We start from the raw sequence: 23,414 nt of genomic DNA on the forward strand, positions 1-23,414 counted from the left end.
ACGAGTATAGCGTGGGGGCGGCCTCGTGGACTCGAAGCTCGAGGGGGAGCAGGGCTCGAGGGGGAGCGAGCTCGAGATCCACAACAATATTATGACATATAAAATAATATACAACCTGATATTAACATAATCAGGAGGAGAAGTGGTACAACATGCTACTTTGTAATAGTTCATTAAATTGTGGTTACAAAACAGTAAAATAGTATTTGTTTTGTTAGTACACTAAAATAGCCACTGGTACTGCTTTAAACGGGTGTACGTACTGTATACTGCCGGCCTTCATGGAGAGCCTAGCCTATGTAATAACATGGTCGATGTGGTGATGCTTCTCCCTGTATGATGCTTGCCTTTTGGTTGCAGATAAACTACCATTACATTGCGACACAGGGATGCACAATTGAAGGCTGGGCAGTTGTTTACTACATTACTCACCTGTAAGTCTTATCTACCTGATGTGTATTCTTATTTAAATGTTCCTCTGCTTTTTTGGTTTTCTTTACAAGATCTTGGCTCATGCTTGTAAACCATCCATCGAGGGTCTTTACACTAAAAAATGAAGCAGCACCTAGGTTTATCATGCGATGATTTGTCTTGACTCATCGTGTCACTTTATATTTGACTTTCTCAATTTATTGGTGGTATATTATGAATCTGTTCAAAATTAGGAATCTTTAAATATCATGTACAGCTTTGGCATATTTTATTGAATAATAGTATCAAAAAGAACGAGCACTCGGTAGAGCGCATACCTCCGCCAGGCTAAGCTGAACAGTTTATGTTTTGTATTCTACTAACAGGCCGGATCTGGATTCTGACCTGAACCAAAATTGAATCTGCTTGTTCTTGTCACTTACCCAACTCGTCCACCAAGTTTTGTCATACATCATTCACATCTTTTGGAGATATCATGTCATACAGTACATCACTTTTAGCCTTATCTCTTAATGTTGAAGAATCACTTAAATAATTCTTGGATCCAGATTCAGATCTTGACTAAAATCGAATCAATTTGTCCTTGTCACACACCAAACTTCAATATTTGTCACACTGTCACACACCGATCCATCCATACCTTTTGAGATATCTTGCTCACAGACAAACTGGCAAACAGGGGTGAAAAGATAACCTCCGTCCATGACTATTTCAGCAACAGATGGACTATTTCAGCAACAGATTGACCTTTTTTATTTATTTTTTTTGTACACAAGATCGAGGCTCGTGAAAGAGCTAACATTAATCATACAAAAAGTCAAACCGACACATAAAACACAAAAAATAAGGGGAGCAGTAGACAAGATGGGGAGAGAGGGGGAAGGACACAAACACAACATTTGAGAGCAGGGGCATCGGGAGAAATGTGGGAGGGGGAGGGCTTGGGTGGAGGTGGGAGAGGTATAAAACATATGAACACTGCAAGGACTTCCAGGAAAGAAGTTGGAATTTCAAAAAAAGTGTATCTCGGGTGAATTAGCGGGGGTAGAAAAGATCAAGGTTTTGGATGGGGAAGATAAGAGATGGTGGTGAACAGCTGTTTTAAAGACCTGGAGGGAAGAGTGGGATTGAAGGGAGTGGGGGAGTTTGTTCCAGTGGCGGGAGAAAAGGGGAATGAAAGAGTGAAGGTGAGCAGAGAGCCTAGAGTTTGGCAGTTTAACCATAAGAGGGTTGCAGGCAGATCTTGTGCGACCTGAAGGAATATTGGGGGGACAGAGCACTGAGAGAGCTGGGGGAGCAAGGCCAGAGACGAGTCGGTAGAAGACAGAAAGACCACCAACCTCCCTGCGGTGAGTGAGTGAAAGACCCTCGGAGTTAGCTTCATCGCAGGAGATTCCAATGATTCTGAAAGCTTTGGTTTTAACAGCGTGAAGCCGAGCTAGGTGTGAGGCAGGAGCACCGGCCCAGAGGGGGGAACAGTATTCCATTGAGCTGTGGATGAAAGCCTTGTATGTGGTGAGGAGCTCAGGTGTGCCAAGGAAGGACTTCGCACGACGGAGGATGCCCAGTCGGCGACTGGCTTTGGAGGCCAGCTTGGAAATGTGGTTTTCCCAAGAAAGATCATGGCAGATAGTGAGACCCAAAAGCTAGAGGGACAGAACTTCTTGGAGAGGATTGTTGAGAAAGTAGATGGGAGGGTTTTTCAGTCGGTCTTTTCAGAGAGACATAGTAAGAGTGTAAGATTTGTCAGGATTGAAAGACATGTTCCACTTGTTTGACCAGTCTGTGATTTTGTCCAGGTCTGCAGAGAGTGAGGAGGCTGCAGACTGCCGATCTGAGGGATGAGGAATGGAGCGGCAGATAGTGGAGTCATTAGCAAAGAGATAGAGAGGATTTTCCAAAGAGTCGGAGAGATCATTGATGAAGACCAGAAATAGCTCAGGGCCCAGAACACTACCTTGGGGAACTCCAGCCAGAACAGGAAGAGGAGATGAGAGAAATCCATTCAGGGCCACACATTGCCTACAACCAGAGAGTCCGCAAGCCATGAGTGGAGATTTCCATGGATACCATAGGAGGAGAGTTTGGTGAGCAGAGCTGGGTGCCAGACCATATCGAAGGCACGTGATATGTCAAGTGAGACAGCTCTGATTTCCTGTTTTGGCATTGAGGACCTCCATCCATTGTTGTGACAGCAGAAGCAACACGTCCAGAGTAGAATGACCTGGTCTGAATCCAAAATGATGATCAGAGATCAAGCCATTGGGGAAGAGGAAGGATTTGATATCTGAAGCAATGATGGATTCCATGACGTTGCTGATAATTGGAAGCAGGCTGATTGGTCTGTGGTTGCAAGGATCTGTTTTTGCACATTTTTTGTGTAAAGCGGTAATGTTTGCTGATTTCCAAGATGCTGGCAGATGACCTTGAGCAAAAGAGAGGGTGAAAAGAACAGAGAGAGGGTGAGATAGAGCGGCAGAGCAGGATTTTAGGACCCGTGGTCTGATGCCGTTTTGTCCGGTTGCAGAATCAGAGTCGAGGTTTGACAAAAACTTCTCCACCTTGTCAGGAGAGAAGGACACAGTCCCGGAGCAGTTGGGTTCGACTGGGAAAGGTGGGAACAGAGAGAGATGGGTTTGGGACACAATTTCAGCAACAGATGGACTATTTCAGCAACAGATGGACTATTTCAGCAACAGATGAACTATTTCAGCAACAGATGGACTATTTCAGCAACAACTGGACTATTTCAGCAACAGATGGACTATTTCAGCAACAGATGGACTATTTCAGCAACAGATGGACTATTTCAGCAACAGATGGACTATTTCAGCAACAGATGGACTATTTCAGCAACAGATGGACTATTTCAGCAACAGATGGACTATTTCAGCAACAGATGGACTATTTCAGCAACAGATGGACTATTTCAGCAACAGATGGACTATTTCAGCAACAGATGGACTATTTCAGCAACAGATGGACTATTTCAGCAACAGATGGACTATTTCAGCAACAGATGGACTATTTCAGCAACAGATGGACTGTTTCAGCAACAGATGGACTGTTTCAGCAACAGCTGGACTGTTTCAGCAACAGATGGACTGTTTCAGCAACAGATGGACTGTTTCAGCAACAGATGGACTGTTTCAGCAACAGATGGACTGTTTCAGCAACAGATGGACTGTTTCAGCAACAGATGGACTGTTTCAGCAACAGATGGACTGTTTCAGCAACAGATGGACTGTTTCAGCAACAGATGGACTGTTTCAGCAACAGATGGACTGTTTCAGCAACAGATGGACTGTTTCAGCAACAGATGGACTGTTTCAGCAACAGATGGACTATTTCAGCAACAGATGGACTATTTCAGCAACAGATGGACTATTTCAGCAACAGATGGACTATTTCAGCAACAGATGGACTATTTCAGCAACAGATGGACTGTTTCAGCAACAGATGGGCTGTTTCAGCAACAGATGGACTGTTTCAGCAACAGAACAGATAGACTATTTCAGCAACAGATGGACTATTTCAGCAACAGATGGACTGTTTCAGCAACAGATGGACTGTTTCAGCAACAGAACAGATAGACTATTTCAGCAACAGATGGACTATTTCAGCAACAGATGGACTATTTCAGCAACAGATGGACTATTTCAGCAACAGATGGACTATTTCAGCAACAGATGGACTATTTCAGCAACAGATGGACTATTTCAGCAACAGATGGACTATTTCAGCAACAGATGGACTGTTTCAGCAACAGATGGACTGTTTCAGCAACAGATGGACTGTTTCAGCAACAGATGGACTATTTCAGCAACAGATGGACTATTTCAGCAACAGATGGACTATTTCAGCAACAGATGGACTATTTCAGCAACAGATGGACTATTTCAGCAACAGATGGACTGTTTCAGCAACAGATGGACTGTTTCAGCAACAGATGGACTGTTTCAGCAACAGATGGACTGTTTCAGCAACAGATGGACTGTTTCAGCAACAGATGGACTGTTTCAGCAACAGATGGACTGTTTCAGCAACAGATGGACTGTTTCAGCAACAGATGGACTGTTTCAGCAACAGATGGACTGTTTCAGCAACAGATGGACTGTTTCAGCAACAGATGGACTGTTTCAGCAACAGATGGACTGTTTCAGCAACAGATGGACTGTTTCAGCAACAGATGGACTGTTTCAGCAACAGATGGACTGTTTCAGCAACAGATGGACTATTTCAGCAACAGATGGACTATTTCAGCAACAGATGGACTATTTCAGCAACAGATGGACTATTTCAGCAACAGATGGACTATTTCAGCAACAGATGGACTATTTCAGCAACAGATGGACTGTTTCAGCAACAGATGGACTGTTTCAGCAACAGATGGACTGTTTCAGCAACAGATGGACTGTTTCAGCAACAGAACAGATAGACTATTTCAGCAACAGATGGACTATTTCAGCAACAGATGGACTATTTCAGCAACAGATGGACTGTTTCAGCAACAGATGGACTGTTTCAGCAACAGAACAGATAGACTATTTCAGCAACAGATGGACTATTTCAGCAACAGATGGACTATTTCAGCAACAGATGGACTATTTCAGCAACAGATGGACTATTTCAGCAACAGATGGACTATTTCAGCAACAGATGGACTATTTCAGCAACAGATGGACTATTTCAGCAACAGATGGACTATTTCAGCAACAGATGGACTATTTCAGCAACAGATGGACTGTTTCAGCAACAGATGGACTGTTTCAGCAACAGATGAACTGTTTCAGCAACAGATGGACTATTTCAGCAACAGATGGACTATTTCAGCAACAGATGGACTATTTCAGCAACAGATGGACTATTTCAGCAACAGATGGACTATTTCAGCAACAGATGGACTATTTCAGCAACAGATGGACTATTTCAGCAACAGATGGACTATTTCAGCAACAGATGGACTATTTCAGCAACAGATGGACTATTTCAGCAACAGATGGACTGTTTCAGCAACAGAACAGATAGACTATTTCAGCAACAGATGGACTATTTCAGTAATTGCCATGTAAACCAAGTTGTAACATTGAGTTATACAGTTGAACTTGTAATCTGTTAAGTCTATAACCTTACTGGCATATGTTGTTCAAAGTGAAGTGTGGCTTACTATAAAGTATAATGAAGATCTTCAATTTGTGGTGGGGGGAACAAGTCATGGAAAGCATAACACTGATTAAATGGTACTGGGGTGTAATTAAGGGACTTCATGTCTTTAATCTGAGAAGTTCAAGCAATTTGATACCCACATGAGTTGATAATGGAACTATATTGCCAGGAGATCCTGTCTGCTGTAGGTCAGTCATGAACTTTCCATTTTTGGTTGTTATGGTGTCATTCCTTATCCTAGCCATGTTTCTGGTTCTGTCATGGAACATTGTTCCATGATGGGTGATGGGGTACCAGAGTCCCAACATTGAGGTTGGACTTTGTAGAGCTGGTTGGAGCAGGAATTTGGAATTTGTTCAGGATGCTGGCAACAACACAAAAGACCATAAAGACCCGTAAGATGCTTTTGACCCATTAGACCAGCTTGGACCCTTGACCATTTACAGCTTTAGACCACTTGGACCTTTTTAGATTGCAAATAAATACCATCACCAATATTACAAATAAATATGTAGCAAAATAAATAGTTGTATTATGTTTGGTGTAAATCATGACAACAGAGCAACTCGAATTAAGTCAGGTCATTATACTCAGTTTAAGCAAGCCCGTGTCTTTGTAGCGACATGTGGTGAGGCGAGCGTAGCGTAGAGGGCGAGGTTTTCATTCACATGAAAAAAAAAAGTAATCTCCAGTAGCGCAGCATTGTGCTTTTGCTTTGTAAAAGTAGCCACGTGTTTTGTGTGGCAAAGGTATTGGGGCTAAATCGATTTGATGCTCTGTGAAAGGTGGTGCTGCAATAAATGTAGTGGAATGGAGGGTTGTTTCAATCGAGCAACTTTCTGAAAATAAGGAATGACCAGGTGTTTGGTACTGCAGAACTTTAAAATACAGGAAAACAAACATGACATAGTAGGATTAACCGAAGCTTTTCGTGCTGTACTTCTCATGGTAAATCACAGCAAGAGAAAGAAAAAAGTGAAAGATCATGCATTTAAATGACAATTTAAATGATTTCAACATAAGGCTGCAACATAACAAAATGTGAAAAAAGTGAAGGGGTCTGAATACTTTCTGAATGCACTGTATATAAACGTGTCTATGTAAGATTGACACTGATTGGTTCATCTGTCATGACATAATTGGTAATCTGAACACCCATTGGTTGACTCTGTCACCGCTATCTCCGGCTTCGATTGGCTGGAGCAGAGTTGAGAGCGATGACTCATCAGCATCAATACCTTGGACGGAGGGGGGATGGGGTTCCCTCAAAGCCAGGGACTCACCATTTGCAGACATACCATGGACAGGGGTCGGTGCAACACCTTTAATCATTCCTTGTTGAAAGAGAATGAGAGAATGTACAAATTCCTTTTGACAACACAATGTAGGGTCCGTGTTATGGATGAAGGTTGCTTCTAACATATGTAGATGAAACATACTCTGACCTCGGCTCAATATCTTGAACATATCTGCATTGTACTGGTCTGCACAACCGGGGTTGGCAGCCAAGTGCCATGCAATGGCAGAAGAAGAAGAAGAAGAAGAGGAAGAAGAAGAAATGGCCGACGGTCCTTGAACGTTCTTGCATGCTCGTACTGGTTGAGTCCTCATTCCCAAGTTATTTTCTCGAATCGCCAGGGGGACATGCTGTTTGATATGATCAGCCAACCTTTGGGTTGTACGGCCCACGTACCGAGCTTCACATCGGCACTTAAACTCATAGATAACATTGCTAATTTGTGAGGTGGGCAGCACATCCTTGTTGACTGACGTGAGCAGACGGCAAGAGATGTCTCGAGTTTGCACAGCCAGGTACGTGTTTGATATCGTATGTTTGATTTGTTCTTCAAACCTTCGTGATGATTATCCTTTCCATGGCATCCTGACATATACCGGACATTTGTCAGGACCGATCTCGTGTTCCTTTGTTTTGATGAGAAACTTGGGCACATATCTCTTGATTATATACTCCAGGTAACCATTGTCTCTGAGTATATTCATGATTTTCTCCATTTCAGTAGGAAGATTACAAGGTGAGTAAATCCTCTGAGCTCTGTTCACAAGGATGTTGATCAAGGCAATTTTGTATCTCATGTGAGAGATGGACATATTCAGGACACCTCACATGCATGGAAGACCATATAATCCCAAGAGCGCATTTCTATGGACAACTTAAATTTGGTGAACGGTTTCATGGTGCACAGAAAGCGTTATAAGGACGTCCTTAAGTCCACACTCAAGTCGTGTGCCATCCCAGTTGTCACCTGGGAAAATCAGGCTACAAACAGGTCAGCTTGGTGTAACATTTGCCGCAAAGGCCTGGACCATTTTGAATGTGGGAGACTTGCTATCGAGAGATAGCGGAGGTAAGAAAGGAAAACCTGCCAACGTCCATCTCCTCAAAGACCAGTCTATACCTGCGATGTTTGTGGTGGACGCTGTGGGTCCCGCATTGGACTATACAGCCATCACACAACACACAATGCTTAGTCAGCAGACCAACGAAGGGAAGAGATTCGTCAAACGACGACTCACACCATCATGTTTTGAAAATAAGGACATCTGGATTGTGATTTGGTGATCAACTGGCCTTGAAGTGATTAGACTCTGGTGTGATAAATGGAACATTTCCTTAAATCCTGAAAAATCCCAGTCTCACTATATTGCTTCAGAATGGTCGTAAAAAATGAAACGACCTAGTTCCTTGGTCATGCACTGGAAGACGTTCAGTCTCTTGAACTTGTAGGTCTCAACATCAGCCATGACCTTTCTTGGGCCGACTACTTTCTTGGACAAAGGTGGCTGCTTCCAAAGCCAGCCACAGACTGGGAATCCTATTCACATTCTGCAAGGCCTTTGTCTGCAGTGCAACGGCGTACTTATTTTCACTATGGGCTGGCACCCCAGGATCATATCTCTCTCTTGGATTATGTAGAATCTAGAGCTCTCAAAATTATTGGAATCTCTTATAATGAGGCAGAAGCACAGTGAATGTTGCTTTCACAACACAGGCAGGTCAGTGGTCTTCGTTTTCTACGGTCTATTTTCGATATTTCTCCCTCTGCTCTGACCCTCCCGATCTATTATGCATGTGGTCTTTCAGCACCTTTCCTCTTTTCATGTTTGTTCATTCCCTTGATCATTTGTTCCACTGTCACTTATACCTTGCTCTTCCATGAGCCTCACTCCTGTGAAGAAGAAAAATTCACATCAAAAAAGAGGAAGGGATTTTGATCACATCCTCCAGACATGGACACACAGGCCACCTTAAATACCCTTACTTGGATATTATAAGGCCGAACAGAACACCTATGGTGGTACATGGTTGTGTATCAAGTTGTGGTACTGCAAGTGTGACATACCACAAGGCCTTATGCAGTACAGGAAGTACTTTTGTATGTGCTCAGTATAGAGTTTACTGTTTGTGTTACCCAGCAACCGTTGCCACTCACAAAGGTATGATGACAGTTGTTGGGATGAAAACCTAATGATCACATGGTGTTATGGTGATGGTGATTTTGATGATGATGATGTGGTCCTTTCGGCTGTGCTTGTTGATGTGGCAGGTTGAAAGGTGCTCTTTTGTTCATCACCATTGCTCTGGTTGGCACAGGTTGGACCTTTATTAAGCACATCCTCTCAGACAACGATAAAAAACTATTCATGGCTGTGATTCCTCTGCAGGTGAGTAAGAGGGCTGTAATTACCCTACGCGCGCGAAGCATAAATGGGGCTAAGCAATCGGTCGCTTATGTACGTGGTTGCATTTTCTTAAGAGCATACTTCGAAAACAGTTCAACTGAGGAAATTGAAACTTTACCACATGCTTTTTATGTTGAAGGCTCCAGTCACAGACTACATAGTCTTCATCTAGGCCAGGCCTTAAATAAAAGAGCTGCATTGATAGGAAAGTGAAGAAAGAGAGAATAGTCTGAGAGTTTGAGGATGTAAAAAATCTGCTTTTTCAAAAGGGGAAGGTCGTAAGTATTTGGAAATACATGGGAAGCTAAATAATTCCATAGTTTGTCCGTGGAGGGGAAGAAACAAACATCATAACGGCCCACCATCGAGTTGCCAATGGCCACACAATAATCATGAGATGTAGAGGCTTGTCGAGTACAACGTGGTCTCGCTAATACAACAACACAACATGCATTTTAAAGGCCATTTTCCCTACTAGAGCGGGGGTTAGCCAACGTGGTCTCGCTAATGGCGGAGGTAAACAAGCAGCAAGTTATTGGGAGCAGAAACAGAAATAATATCTGTAGAAAAGAGAAAGAGACAACTTTGTGGCGTAATTTGAGCGGGTCGAGTTTTGAGGTGAGATTGGGAGAGTTGATCAGTCTGATTACTTTGGATTAAATTCTGTCCAGTATGTGGAGCTAGAACAGCCCCAGATGTGAGAGCAGCACTCTATACAAGGACGAATGTTACATGACCATTTGATATAAGAAATCATAAAAATTAGAATCGTTGTCATCGCTTTGGCCTTTATTGTGCTCAGCAGGTGAAAGTACAATTTGTCATTTTAACGATCTGATTTATACTTTAGTGATCTATTGTGGTGTCTTTATCAGCCTGGGTAGTTATAAAAATACGCAAACGAGAACAAAAGCTGCTTTGAAAAGGCTTATGAATGTACTCCAAAGCAGACTTTTCAAAGTACAATTTGGACACATTTACCTGACAAGTGCAGATAGATGCAATTACAAATTTGCTGCCTCAATAATAAACGGATGTGTTGGCTCGCACCAAGTCCTTCACAAGACTGTGTGGGGTAAGTATTCTATGAATACCACCTAGTTGGAAGTTGGTATCGACACTGACACCTGTTTGCCCACATTGATTGCTCACATTAATTAACGATAAAAAATATTCCTTGTTACTTACAAAATAGAAGATTTTTTTTTTGGGTTTTTTTGTATACAAGATCGAAGCTCGTGAAAGAGCTAACATTAATCACACAAAAAAATCAAAACAGACACATAAAACATATAATAAGGGGAGCGGTAAATCATATGGCGAGAAAGGGGGAAGCACACAAACACAACATTTGAGAGCAGGGACATCGAGAGAACTGTGGGAGGGAGAGGGCTTGGGGTTAGGTGGGAGAAGTATAAAACATATGGACACTGCAAAGACTTCCAGGAAAGAAGTTGGAATTTCAAAAAAGTGGATCTGGGGTGAATTCGCGGGGGTAGAAAAGATCAAGGTTTTGGAAGGGGGAAGATAAGAGATGGTGGTGAACAGCTGTTTTAAGGACCTGGAGGGAGAAGTGGGATTGAAGAGATTGAGGGAGTTTGTTCCAGAGGTGGGAGAAAAGAGGAGTGAAGGTGAGCAGAGAGTCTTGATTTTGGCAGTTTAACCATAAGAGGGTTGCTGGCAGATCTTGTGCGACCTGGAGGAATATTTGGGGGACAAAGCACAGAGAGAGCTGGGGCAGCAAGGCCGGAGAGGAGTTGGTAGAAGACGGAAAGACCACCAACCTGCCTGTGGTGAGTGAGTGAAAGGCCCTTGGAGTTAGCTTCATCGCGGGAGATTCCAATGATTCTGAACGCTTTGGTTTCAACAGCGTGAAGACGAGCTAGGTGTGAGGCAGGAGCACCAGACCAGAGGGGAGAGCAGTATTCCATAGAGCTGCGGATGAAAGCCTTGTATGTGGTGAGGAGCTCGGGTGTGCCAAGGAAGGACTTCGCACGACGGAGGATGCCCAGTCGGCGACTGGCTTTGGAGGCCAGATTTGAAATGTGGTTTTCCCAGGAAAGATAATGGCAAATAGTGAGACCCAAAAGCTTGAGTGACAGAACTTCTTGGAGAGGATTATTCAGAAAGTGGATGGGAGGGTTGTCCAGTCGGTCTTTTCGGAGAGACATCGTAAGAGTGTGAGATTTATCAGGATTGAAAGACATGTTCCATTTGTTTGCCCAGTCTGTGATTTTGTCCAGGTCTGCAGAGAGTGAGGAGGCTGCAGACTGCCGATCTGAGGGATGAGGAATGGAGCGACAGAGAGTAGAGTCGTCAGCAAAGAGATAGAGAGGATTTTCAAGAGAGTCAGAGAGATCATTGATGAAGACCAGAAAAAGCACAGGGCCCAGAACACTACCTTGGGGAACTCTAGCCTGAACAGGAAGAGGAGATGAGAGAAACCCATTCAGGGCCACACGTTGACTACGACCAGAGAGGAAGTCCGCCAGCCATGCGTGGAGATTTCCATGGATACCAAAGGAGGAGAGTTTGGTGAGCAGAGCAGGGTGCCAGACCGTATCGAAGGCACGTGAAATGTCAAGGGAGACAGCTCTAATTTCCTGTTTGGCGTTGAGGACCTCCATCCATTGTTGAGAAAGCAGAAGCAGCATGTCCAGAGTAGAGTGACTGAAACTGAAACATTGATTCTGAAAGCGTTGGTTTCAACAGCGTGAAGCCGAGCTAGGTGTGAGGCAGGAGCACCGGCCCAGAGGGGGGAACAGTATTCCATTGAGCTGCGGATGAAAGCCTTGTATGTGGTGAGGAGCTCAGGTGTGCCAAGGAAGGGCTTCGCACGACGGAGGATGCCCAGTCGGCGACTGGCTTTGGAGGCCAGCTTGGAAATGTGGTTTTCCCAGTATATTGGTTGGTTTGTTGGTTGGTTGGATTTTTCAAGTATATTGGTTCGTCTTGTGCCGTTATTCTGTCTGTTTGTTTGTCAATCGCCTACAGGTCACAATTTTACGCCGATCTTCACGAAACTTCACCAGATGGTAGAGTTGGTCATAAGGAAGAAGCGTAGTAATGTTGAGGTCAAAGGTCACCTTGAGGTCAAATTTCTAAAATCGCCATTTTTCATCCAATTGATTTGAAAATCGAACAGCATTTGCACATTGAGTCACTATATTGGTAAACGAACTATTTTTGAGGTCAAAAGGTCAATGGTCAACTCGAGGTTAAACTTCCAAAATCATAAATTTTCATCTTAAAAATTCATCAATTTTCATCCGATTGACTTGAATATTGAATAGCATTTGCAAAGTGTCTCACTGAATTGGGAAACCAGCTATTTTAATGTCAAAAGGTCAACTTCTCGAATCGATATTCATCTGCAAAATTTTCAATTTTCATCCAATTAACCTGAAAATTAAAAAGCAATTACATAGTACATCACAGAATCGGAAAACCAACTTTTTGGGGGTCAAAAGGTCAAAGGTCACCTCGGTCAAACTTTTACTGTCAATTTTGATCCGATTGTCCTGAGCATCGATGAAGATCGTTATTTTTAATCTTAATGAAATGGACAATTTGATGTATCCATGGCAACCTTTTGGGGGAGGGAGGGGTGGATTTTGCAAGTATCGTGCTCTGCATGATGTCTTCTTGTTTGTTTTTGTGTTTGTTTTAATACACTTTTGTCTTTAACTGAAACACTGATCTGGATTCTGAGAATAGCTCTAACCCAGAGGTAAACATTATATATGAAATATGATGTTAAAATGAACATAAAATATTTGAGAATAAAAATGTCTGATTGCAATACACGGATACAAGAAGTTTGTGGTCTGAAATTCGAGAGAGAGTGAAAGCATCACAAATGGGAGGACAGAGTTGTTAAAGACAAGACTGTTAGGTCACAAATCTTAAACAGGCCAGTATCAAGTCTTCAGTTTAGGAGCCACGACGGTAAATGGTAATGGCGCTAAAACCTCAGATTGTACATTCAAAAGTGAGATGAAGACTCCGATCGTCAGTTCACACAGGTATGAGGTTATTTGTGATACAATCTTCAACCTCCTCATTCTCGTTTTCCTTGAAAGGTTCTTGCGAATGTCGCCTACATCGTTCTGGAGTCGACTGAGGAGGGTTGGAGTGAATATGGCCTTTGGAAAGAAATCCTCTTCCTCGTGGACTTACTCTGTTGTGGAGCCATCTTGTTTCCTGTTATATGGTACATACTCTGCCCGCACGATGAACACACACACACACACACCGTCAACATAGGTGGTGATTCTATGTCTGATCTTCCAACTGTCCTCTGGACATGGAGAGATGTCGGTATTATTGTTTAAGTTGAGGGTGGTTGCTGGAGGGTAGAGGGTGGCAAGTGTGGTGTTCTTGGCTCGCCTAACATTTTATATATCGACAGGTCCATCCGGCATCTCCAGGAAGCATCAGGCACTGATGGAAAAGGTGCGATGTCTGTCTGCTCCTCAATAGTTGGCCTTGTGCTGCCCTTTTCTGGTATTGTCTTCTCGTATATATAAACGTGCTGGAAGTCCACATCTTGAACGCCGATCAATGCACCATGTTTATGTATTTATTTTTGCCCTTCAGCTGCAATGAACCTTGCCAAACTGAAACTCTTCCGCCATTACTACGTGATGGTAAGACTATGCACGTGTTCACGAGTGAAACCTATTGAATGTGTTCAAAATTTTTTGCACTGACATTATTTTTCTTTCTTTTTTTCAGATAATCTGTTACATCTATTTCACCCGAATCATCGCCATCCTCATAAAGATAACGATTCCTTTCCAATTGCAGTGGTTGTACGAGGTCAGTACCTTTGAATGCTTGTTACCCACTCTGCACACATTCATATTCCTCTTCATTTTGACATCTTGAGTTGCTTACTTTTTCATAGTTGGTTGGCCTGTTCATGTTTGTATCTTATTCCTGTTTCTTGATGTGAGAAAACCAGGTTCAAATCCCATATTTGATGTGCTTGTCCATTCTTTTTGGCCTGAATATTGCTGGACAAGCTTCGCTGTAAGCCATGATGAGATAGATGTACCATACTTTTCACAGATGGTCAGTGCTGCCAAAGCAGTTTCTTGGCCCGGGTTATGTTGGGTGGTTTGCCGTTGCCTTCCCAGCTTTCATTCAGGGTAGGGATATGGAATTTGTTCAGGATGCCGGCGATAGCTCATCTACTCTTCGCGAAGGACACCGTATGATCTTTAACGCCCAATAACTAATGCCGGTAGACGGGATGCCCAGTTTAACGTCCATGCGAGCACACGTTGATGAACCATCCTGCCTGAAAAATGCAAGAATGAATATGAATGAATGATCGTTTTAAGGCCATTTTCCACGCTAGAGCGGGGGTTACCTTGCGGGCCCCATGACAATCATGGTTCCCTTTTTGAGGCAATGTTTTTATGGCCGGATGCCCTTCCTGACGCCAACCCTTGGTCGCCTCTTACGATGCGCAGGGATACGGTGTACCTATTCTAAACCGGGGTACACACCGGGATCATTCATCCCGGCAAGCTGGTACTCAATTTGCCGACCTCGGAAGGATGACAGGCTGAGTCAGCCCCCCTGGTGTTAATTCAGCGATCGACCGGGATTCAAACCCAGGACCCTAGGATCCCAAGCCGGCACCCTAACCGCTAAGCCAACACCAGGGCTTGCCTGAAAAATGCAAGGATGACAGTTATAGCTGGGTTAGGATTCATACCCAGGATAGGCAGCTCAGAGGTGAGGGTGCCTTCCTTGTCGGCTATATATACTTCCGGCCCGTGTAGGCCAATCAATGTAAAAATAAAACAATTTAAGCTTTAGGTCAGCATGTGTGAAAGCACGATCATCTTGCAATGGTTTACCTGCTTGCAGTGTCTCCATGAAGGAGCCACATTTGTCTTCTTCGTTGTGACGGGATACAAATTTCGACCATTGTCAGACAACCCATACCTTCGGCTCCCAACAGATGAGGATGATTCTGATGAGGAGGAAATGTAAGTTGCACTTGCATTTTTGTTCCTTGTGTGATTGCTAGCCAGTCTCGCATCAGGTAAAGGTTATACAAACACAAAGATTCCCTTATAGTCACACTCTATTTTACTGTTTGTCTGTTGCCTAATATCATGTGTATCTTGAGAACGGAACATTTTAAGGCCACAAAACTTGGTAGTGATCGTGTAGACCCAATGGGATCTGTTTTGTGTCCGAGGGTTTTGACATTATCTTTGAATAGTTTGGACACGTTCAATTAAAGTGGTTCACTAGATTACCCTTCCCCCTATTATAAATCTCCCTCCCCCACCCTTAAATTCCAAAATCGATTAAAGCTGATAACTTCATTTTTTCTGTTGTCAATGAAAGATCAATGGCATCAATGATACAGATCAATGGCATCAATGATGTAGATGAATGGCATCAGTGATGTAGATGAATAGCATCAGTGATGCAGATTAATGGCATCAATGATGTAGATGAATGGAATCAATGATATAGATCAATGGCATCAATGATATAGATCAATGGCATCAATGATACAGATCAATGGCATCAATGATATAGATCAATGGCATCAATGATATAGATCAATGGCATCAATGATACAGATCAATGGCATCAATGATACAGATCAATGGCATCAATGATATAGATCAACAGCATCAATGATACAGATCAATGGCATCAATGATATAGATAAATGGCATCAATTATATAGATAAATGGCATCAATGATGTAGATCAACAACATCAATGATACAGATAAATGGCATCAATGATATAGATCAATGACATCAATGATATAGATGAATGGCATCAATGATGTAGATCAACAACATCAATGATACAGATAAATGGCATCAATGATATAGATAAATGGCATCAATGATATAGATCAATGACATCAATGATATAGATAAATGGCATCAATTATATAGATAAATGGCATCAATGATGTAGATAAATGGCATCAATGATGTAGATCAACAACATCAATGATACAGATAAATGGCATCAATGATATAGATCAATGGCATCAATTATATAGATAAATGGCATCAATGATGTAGATCAACAACATCAATGATACAGATAAATGGCATCAATGATATAGATCAATGGCATCAATGATATAGATCAATGGCATCAATGATATAGATCAGTGGCATCAATGATGTAGATCAATGGCATCAATGATACAGATCAATGGCATCAATGATGTAGATCAATGGCATCAATGATACAGATCAATGGCATCAATGATATAGATCAACGGCATCAATGATATAGATCAACAGCATCAATGATACAGATCAATGGCATCAATGATACAGATCAACAGCATCAATGATACAGATCAATGGCATCAATGATGTAGATCAATGGCATCAATGATACAGATCAATGGCATCAATGATATAGATCAATGGCATCAATGATATAGATCAATGGCATCAATGATATAGATCAATGGCATCAATGATATAGATCAATGGCATCAATGATGTAGATCAATGGCATCAATGATACAGATCAATGGCATCAATGATACAGATCAATTATATAGATCAATGGCATCAATGATATAGATCAATGGCATCAATGATACAGATAAATGGCATCAATGATATAGATCAATGGCATCAATGATATAGATCAACGGCATCAATGATATAGATCAACAGCATCAATGATACAGATCAATGGCATCAATGGCATCAATGATACAGATCAATGGCATCAATGATATAGATCAATGGCATCAATGATATAGATCAATGGCATCAATGATATAGATCAATGGCATCAATGATGTAGATCAATGGCATCAATGATACAGATCAATGATATAGATCAATGGCATCAATGATATAGATCAATGGCATCAATGATATAGATCAATGGCATCAATGATATAGATCAATGGCATCAATGATATAGATCAATGGCATCAATGATACAGATCAATGGCATCAATGATACAGATCAATGGCATCAATGATACAGATCAATGGCATCAATGATATAGATCAATGGCATCAATGATATAGATCAATGGCATCAATGATATAGATCAATGGCATCAATGATACAGATCAATGGCATCGATGATATAGATCAATGGCATCGATGATACAGATCAATGGCATCAATGATATAGATCAATGGCATCAATGATATAGATCAATGGCATCAATGATATAGATCAATGGCATCAATGATGTAGATCAATGGCATCAATGATGTAGATCAATGGCATCAATGATGTAGATCAATGGCATCATTGGCATCAATGGCATCAATGATGTAGATCAATGGCATCATTGGCATCAATGGCATCAATGATACAGATCAATGGCATCAATGATACAGATCAATGGCATCAATGATGTAGATCAATGGCATCAATGATACAGATCAATGGCATAGATCAATAATGGCACCAATGGCACCACCCTGGTTTTTACCCCATCTCCAGCATGCACCACCCTGGTTTTTACCCCATCTCCAGCATGCACCACCCTGGTGTTTACCCCATCTCCAGCATGCACCACCCTGGTGTTTACCCCATCTCCAGCATGCACCACCCTGGTTTTTAACCCTATCTCCAGCATGCACCACCCTGGTTTTTACCCCATCTCCAGCATGCACCACCCTGGTTTTTAGCCCATCTCCAGCATGCACCACCCTGGTTTTTACCCCATCTCCAGCATGCACCACCCTGGTTTTTACCCTATCTCCAGCATGCACCACCCTGGTTTTTACCCCATCTCCGGCATGCACCACCCTGTTTTTACCCCATCTCCAGCATGCACCACCTTGGTTTTTACCCATTCTCCAGCATGCACCACCCTGGCTTTTACCCCATCTCCAGCATGCACCACCCTGGTGTTTACCCCATCTCCAGCATGCACCACCCTGGTGTTTACCCCATCTCCAGCATGCACCACCCTGGTTTTTACCCCATCTCCAGCATGCACCACCCTGGTTTTTACCCCATCTCCAGCATGCACCACCCTGGTTTTTACCCCATCTCCTGCATGCACCACCCTGGTTTTTACCCCATCTCCAGCATGCACCACCCTGGTTTTTACCCCATCCAGCATGCACCACCCTGGTTTTTACCCTATCTCCAGCATGCACCACCCTGGTTTTTACCCCATCTCCGGCATGCACCACCCTGGTTTTTACCCCATCTCCAGCATGCACCACCCTGGTTTTTACCCCATCTCCAGCATGCACCACCCTGGTTTTTACCCTATCTCCAGCATGCACCACCCTGGTTTTTACCCCATCTCCGGCATGCACCACCCTGGTTTTTACCCCATCTCCAGCATGCACCACCTTGGTTTTTACCCATTCTCCAGCATGCACCACCCTGGTTTTTACCCCATCTCCAGCATGCACCATGCTGGTTTTTATCCCATCTCCAGCATGCACCACGCTGGTTTTTACCCCATCTCCAGCATGCACCACCCTGGTGTTTACCCCATCTGCAGCATGCACCACCTTGGTTTTTACCCCATCTCCAGCATGCACCACCCTGGTTTTTACCCCATCTCCAGCATGCACCACGCTGGTTTTTATCTCATCTCCAGCATGCACCACGCTGGTTTTTACCCCATCTCCAGCATGCACCACCCTGGTGTTTACCCCATCTCCAGCATGCACCACCTTGGTTTTTACCCCATCTCCGGCATGCACCACCCTGGTGTTTACCCCATCTCCAGCATGCACCACCCTGGTTTTTACCCCATCTCCAGCATGCACCACCCTGGTTTTTACCCCCATCTCCAGCATGCACCACCCTGGTGTTTACCCCATCTCCAGCATGCACCACCCTGGTGTTTACCCCATCTCCAGCATGCACCACCCTGGTTTTTACCCCATCTCCAGCATGCACCACCCTGGTTTTTACCCCATCTCCAGCATGCACCACCCTGGTTTTTACCCCATCTCCAGCATGCACCACCCTGGTTTTTACCCTATCTCCAGCAAGCACCCCCCTGGTTTTTACCCCATCTCCAGCATGCACCACCCTGGTTTTTACCCCATCTGCAGCATGCACCACCCTGGTTTTTACCCCATCTCCAGCATGCACCACCCTGGTTTTTACCCACTGCAACCAAGTGATGTTTATCTTTATTTCTAACATCGTTTTGCTATTTTATACCAATGAGGTGTATAACAGCTGCAGGCCTGTACATGTCCTCGTAAGCAAGTCATCTTAAGCTGTTGCATTCTCCCTCACCCTCCCTTTGCAGACTCACTGAATCTGGGGTTTTCTCTGGTGTGAAAAAGGTGAATCAAACAGCAGGAAGTGACATTTCTTATCGGCAAGATGGAAACATGGTTTAACACTTACCCCACCCCTCCCCCAATCCTCCCCAGTCTCCATCACACACCTCTTCCTGCCTTCCTCTTATTCCTGTCAAATTGCACCTTATCCTTCCTTCCCAATCCACTTCGTTTCAGTATTTCTGCGCTGGTTGTTTTGCTCTAGCATCAAATGCTGTGATGTACATAATTTTTATTTTTTTGCCATCCTTTGCATCTTGTCTGAGCTTTGTGCAAGCCTGCCGTCGTCCCATGTATGTCTGTGTCCCCAACCGACACCCACACTCTCAATTTGCGTGATTTATGAAATTTGATTTGTTCCATTTCCTTACTGGGGGCCATTTTTGACCATTAAAGAATGATGATAAGCTCCGTGGCAGTGTAAATAGTCTCTTTTTCACCATGGAAGCTCTTGCCTAGTTGAATATAGTGTTTCACACATGTTTAACACACAAGTTGCCGTCGTCCATAATCTAAACGTGATGCAGTTTCACTATCCAAAAACAAGAACGACAGAACCAACCGAGTAACGCGGTGGATTTTCCACCTATCGCTAAAACAATTCCATTCGGGATAAATTCTACAGCAATGGTTGAACCATAAATTTAACATCCCATGAGATCAGGTATTTGGCTTTTTTTGGTATTTGATCAGGATCAGATATGATTTTTTTTTTTTTGATCAGGTATTTGATCAGGATCAGATCAGGTATTTGGCCTTTTTTGGTATTTGCTCAGGATCAGATATTTGATTTTTTTGATTTTTTTTTTTGATCAGGTATTTGATCAGATCAGGTATTTGGCCTTTTTTAGTATTTGATGAGGATCAGATATTAGATTTTTTTTTTTTTTGATCAGGTATTTGATCAGGATCAGATCAGGTATTTGGCTTTTTTTGGTATTTGATCAGGATCAGATATTAGATTTTTTTTTTTTTTTTTTTGATCAGGTATTTGATCAGATCAGGTATTTGGCCTTTTTTAGTATTTGATGAGGATCAGATATTAGATTTTTTTTTTTTTGATCAGGTATTTGATCAGATCAGATCAGGTATTTGGCTTTTTTTGGTATTTGATCAGGATCAGATATTAGATTTTTTTTATTTTTTTTTTTGATCAGGTATTTGATCAGGATCAGATCAGGTACTTGTAAAATAGCTATCTGAAGGTGGAACATACCTCCCCGCACCCCCCACATGCCTCCACCACTCTCAACCCCCTCAACTGGCACCACCTTGAAAGAGCACACCCTCTCTCTTCATGCACGCAATTTCCAAACGCGCTATTACAAAGCTCAACTTGTTAGAATGTGGGGTGTTTGATGAACACAGGTGGTGAGAGGACGGTCTATGCACGGTGATTCCACCGTTTATACAATTGCAGGCCTGGGCCTATGTGTATATCACGTTATCTGTGCATATTATATGTAGAATGTGTGTACGCAGTCGCACTTTCCATGGATATTATTAAAATGGCTACAGCTTTTGTTAACAACAAAGGTCAGGGTTTACAGGTTGTCATGGAAGCTTGGACTGTTAAATGTTTTTCATTGTGGTTTTACAAAATCAATGCGTTGGAAAATTTAACTTGAACCTCCAAAACACACACGTACACACACACACACGCACACACGTACACACACACACGTACACACACACACGCACGCACACACGCACACACGTACACACGCACACACACGTACACACACACGTACACGTACACACACGCACACGTACACACACGTACACATACACACGTACACACACACGTACACATACACACACGTACACACACACACACTCCACCTGCCCAGTCTTTGTTTCACCCTGGATCATCCGAAGGATGGTCATGTTGGGTGGATTTTTGCTTCCTGTAAGGTTGCCATGTTTGTACATTTGCCATTGTTTTGCATATCCGGGGTATCATATCACACATTGCTCTCAAATCACAAGTTCTTACATTGTCCCTGTCGATAAAGCTTTAATCGTCAGCGTTACTTGGACAGTTTGTACACCGGAAGTTGCATATGAGAAATTGTAAAAATCAAATTGTTACGTTTGGATGTACCGTACTAATTACCTTTTGTACATTGAGCAGCATATGTGACGTTCATGTTCAATCGCGTACCCTGTCTGTCTCTGATATATGCCCTGCAGTTCCTGCTTTCTGTATAAATAAATGGAAAATATCTTACGAGTCACACTCTCTCGTGTACCTTTAGAGGCCATTTTTGATGTCCATCGAATTTATGTACACTCTCTCGTGTACATCGAATGTATGTACACTCTCTCGTGTACATCGAATTTATGTACTCTCTCTCGTGTACATCGAATGTATGTACACTCTCTCGTGTACATCGAATTTATGTACACTCTCTCGTGTACATCGAATTTATGTACACTCTCTCGTGTACATCGAATTTATGTACACTCTCTCGTGTACATCGAATTTATGTACACTCTCTCGTGTACATCGAATTTATGTACACTCTCTCGTGTACATCGAATTTATGTACACTCTCTCGTGTACATCGAATTTATGTACACTCTCTCGTGTACATCGAATTTATGTACACTCTCTCGTGTACATCGAATTTATGTACACTCTCTCGTGTACATCGAATTTATGTACACTCTCTCGTGTACATCGAATTTATGTACACTCTCTCGTGCACATCGAATTTATGTACACTCTCTCGTGTACATCGAATTTATGTACACTCTCGTGTACATCGAATTTATGTACACTCTCTCGTGCACATCGAATTTATGTACACTCTCTCGTGTACATCGAATTTATGTACACTCTCGTGTACATCGAATTTATGTACACTCTCTCGTGTACATCGAATTTATGTACACTCGTGTACATCGAATTTATGTACACTCTCGTGTACATCGAATTTATGTACACTCTCTCGTGTACATCGAATTTATGTACACTCTCTCGTGTACATCGAATTTATGTACACTCTCTCGTGTACATCGAATTTATGTACACTCTCTCGTGTACATCGAATTTATGTACACTCTCTCGTGTACATCGAATTTATGTACACTCTCTCGTGTACATCGAATTTATGTACACTCTCTCGTGTACATCGAATTTATGTACACTCTCTCGTGTACATCGAATTTATGTACACTCTCTCGTGTACATCGAATTTATGTACACTCTCTCGTGTACATCGAATTTATGTACACTCTCGTGTACATCGAATTTATGTACACTCTCTCGTGCACATCGAATTTATGTACACTCTCTCGTGTATATCGAATTTATGTACACTCTCGTGTACATCGAATTTATGTACACTCTCTCGTGCACATCGAATTTATGTACACTCTCTCGTGTACATCGAATTTATGTACACTCTCGTGTACATCGAATTTATGTACACTCTCTCGTGTACATCGAATTTATGTACACTCGTGTACATCGAATTTATGTACACTCTCTCGTGTACATCGAATTTATGTACACTCTCTCGTGTACATCGAATTTATGTACACTCTCTCGTGTACATCGAATTTATGTACACTCTCTCGTGCACATCGAATTTATGTACACTCTCTCGTGTACATCGAATTTATGTACACTCTCTCGTGCACATCGAATTTATGTACACTCTCTCGTGTACATCGAATTTATGTACACTCTCTCGTGTACATCGAATTTATGTACACTCTCTCGTGTACATCGAATTTATGTACACTCTCTCGTGTACATCGAATTTATGTACACTCTCTCGTGTACATCGAATTTATGTACA

At 42.6% G+C, this 23,414-nt stretch overlaps 1 protein-coding gene across 2 annotated transcripts in view; it reads left to right on the top strand.

The window, feature by feature from the left end:
• Positions 1-21,835, top strand: part of GPR107 (G protein-coupled receptor 107) — a 55,019-nt gene extending 33,184 nt beyond the window's left edge. Inside the window, exons 9-17 of one of the 2 annotated variants that reach the window (XR_013621141.1) lie at positions 361-434; positions 9,165-9,282; positions 13,383-13,513; positions 13,712-13,755; positions 13,900-13,949; positions 14,038-14,121; positions 15,184-15,305; positions 19,572-20,329; positions 20,763-21,835. Coding sequence is in view for 1 of the 2 variants with exons in the window: in XM_068133605.2 (XP_067989706.2) it covers positions 361-434; positions 9,165-9,282; positions 13,383-13,513; positions 13,712-13,755; positions 13,900-13,949; positions 14,038-14,121; positions 15,184-15,305; positions 19,572-19,665 (717 nt within the window). In the remaining variant the exon portion in view is untranslated. Of the gene's footprint in view, positions 1-360; positions 435-9,164; positions 9,283-13,382; positions 13,514-13,711; positions 13,756-13,899; positions 13,950-14,037; positions 14,122-15,183; positions 15,306-19,571 lie in introns of both variants that reach the window. The other variant, XM_068133605.2, reaches the window with a different exon arrangement.
• Positions 21,836-23,414: the final 1,579 nt, after the last annotated feature.

This window comes from Myxine glutinosa, chromosome 13 (genome assembly GCF_964187855.1).
Source record: "Myxine glutinosa chromosome 13, kmMyxGlut1.1, whole genome shotgun sequence".
In the NCBI taxonomy this organism is placed as follows: Eukaryota; Metazoa; Chordata; class Myxini; order Myxiniformes; family Myxinidae; genus Myxine; species Myxine glutinosa.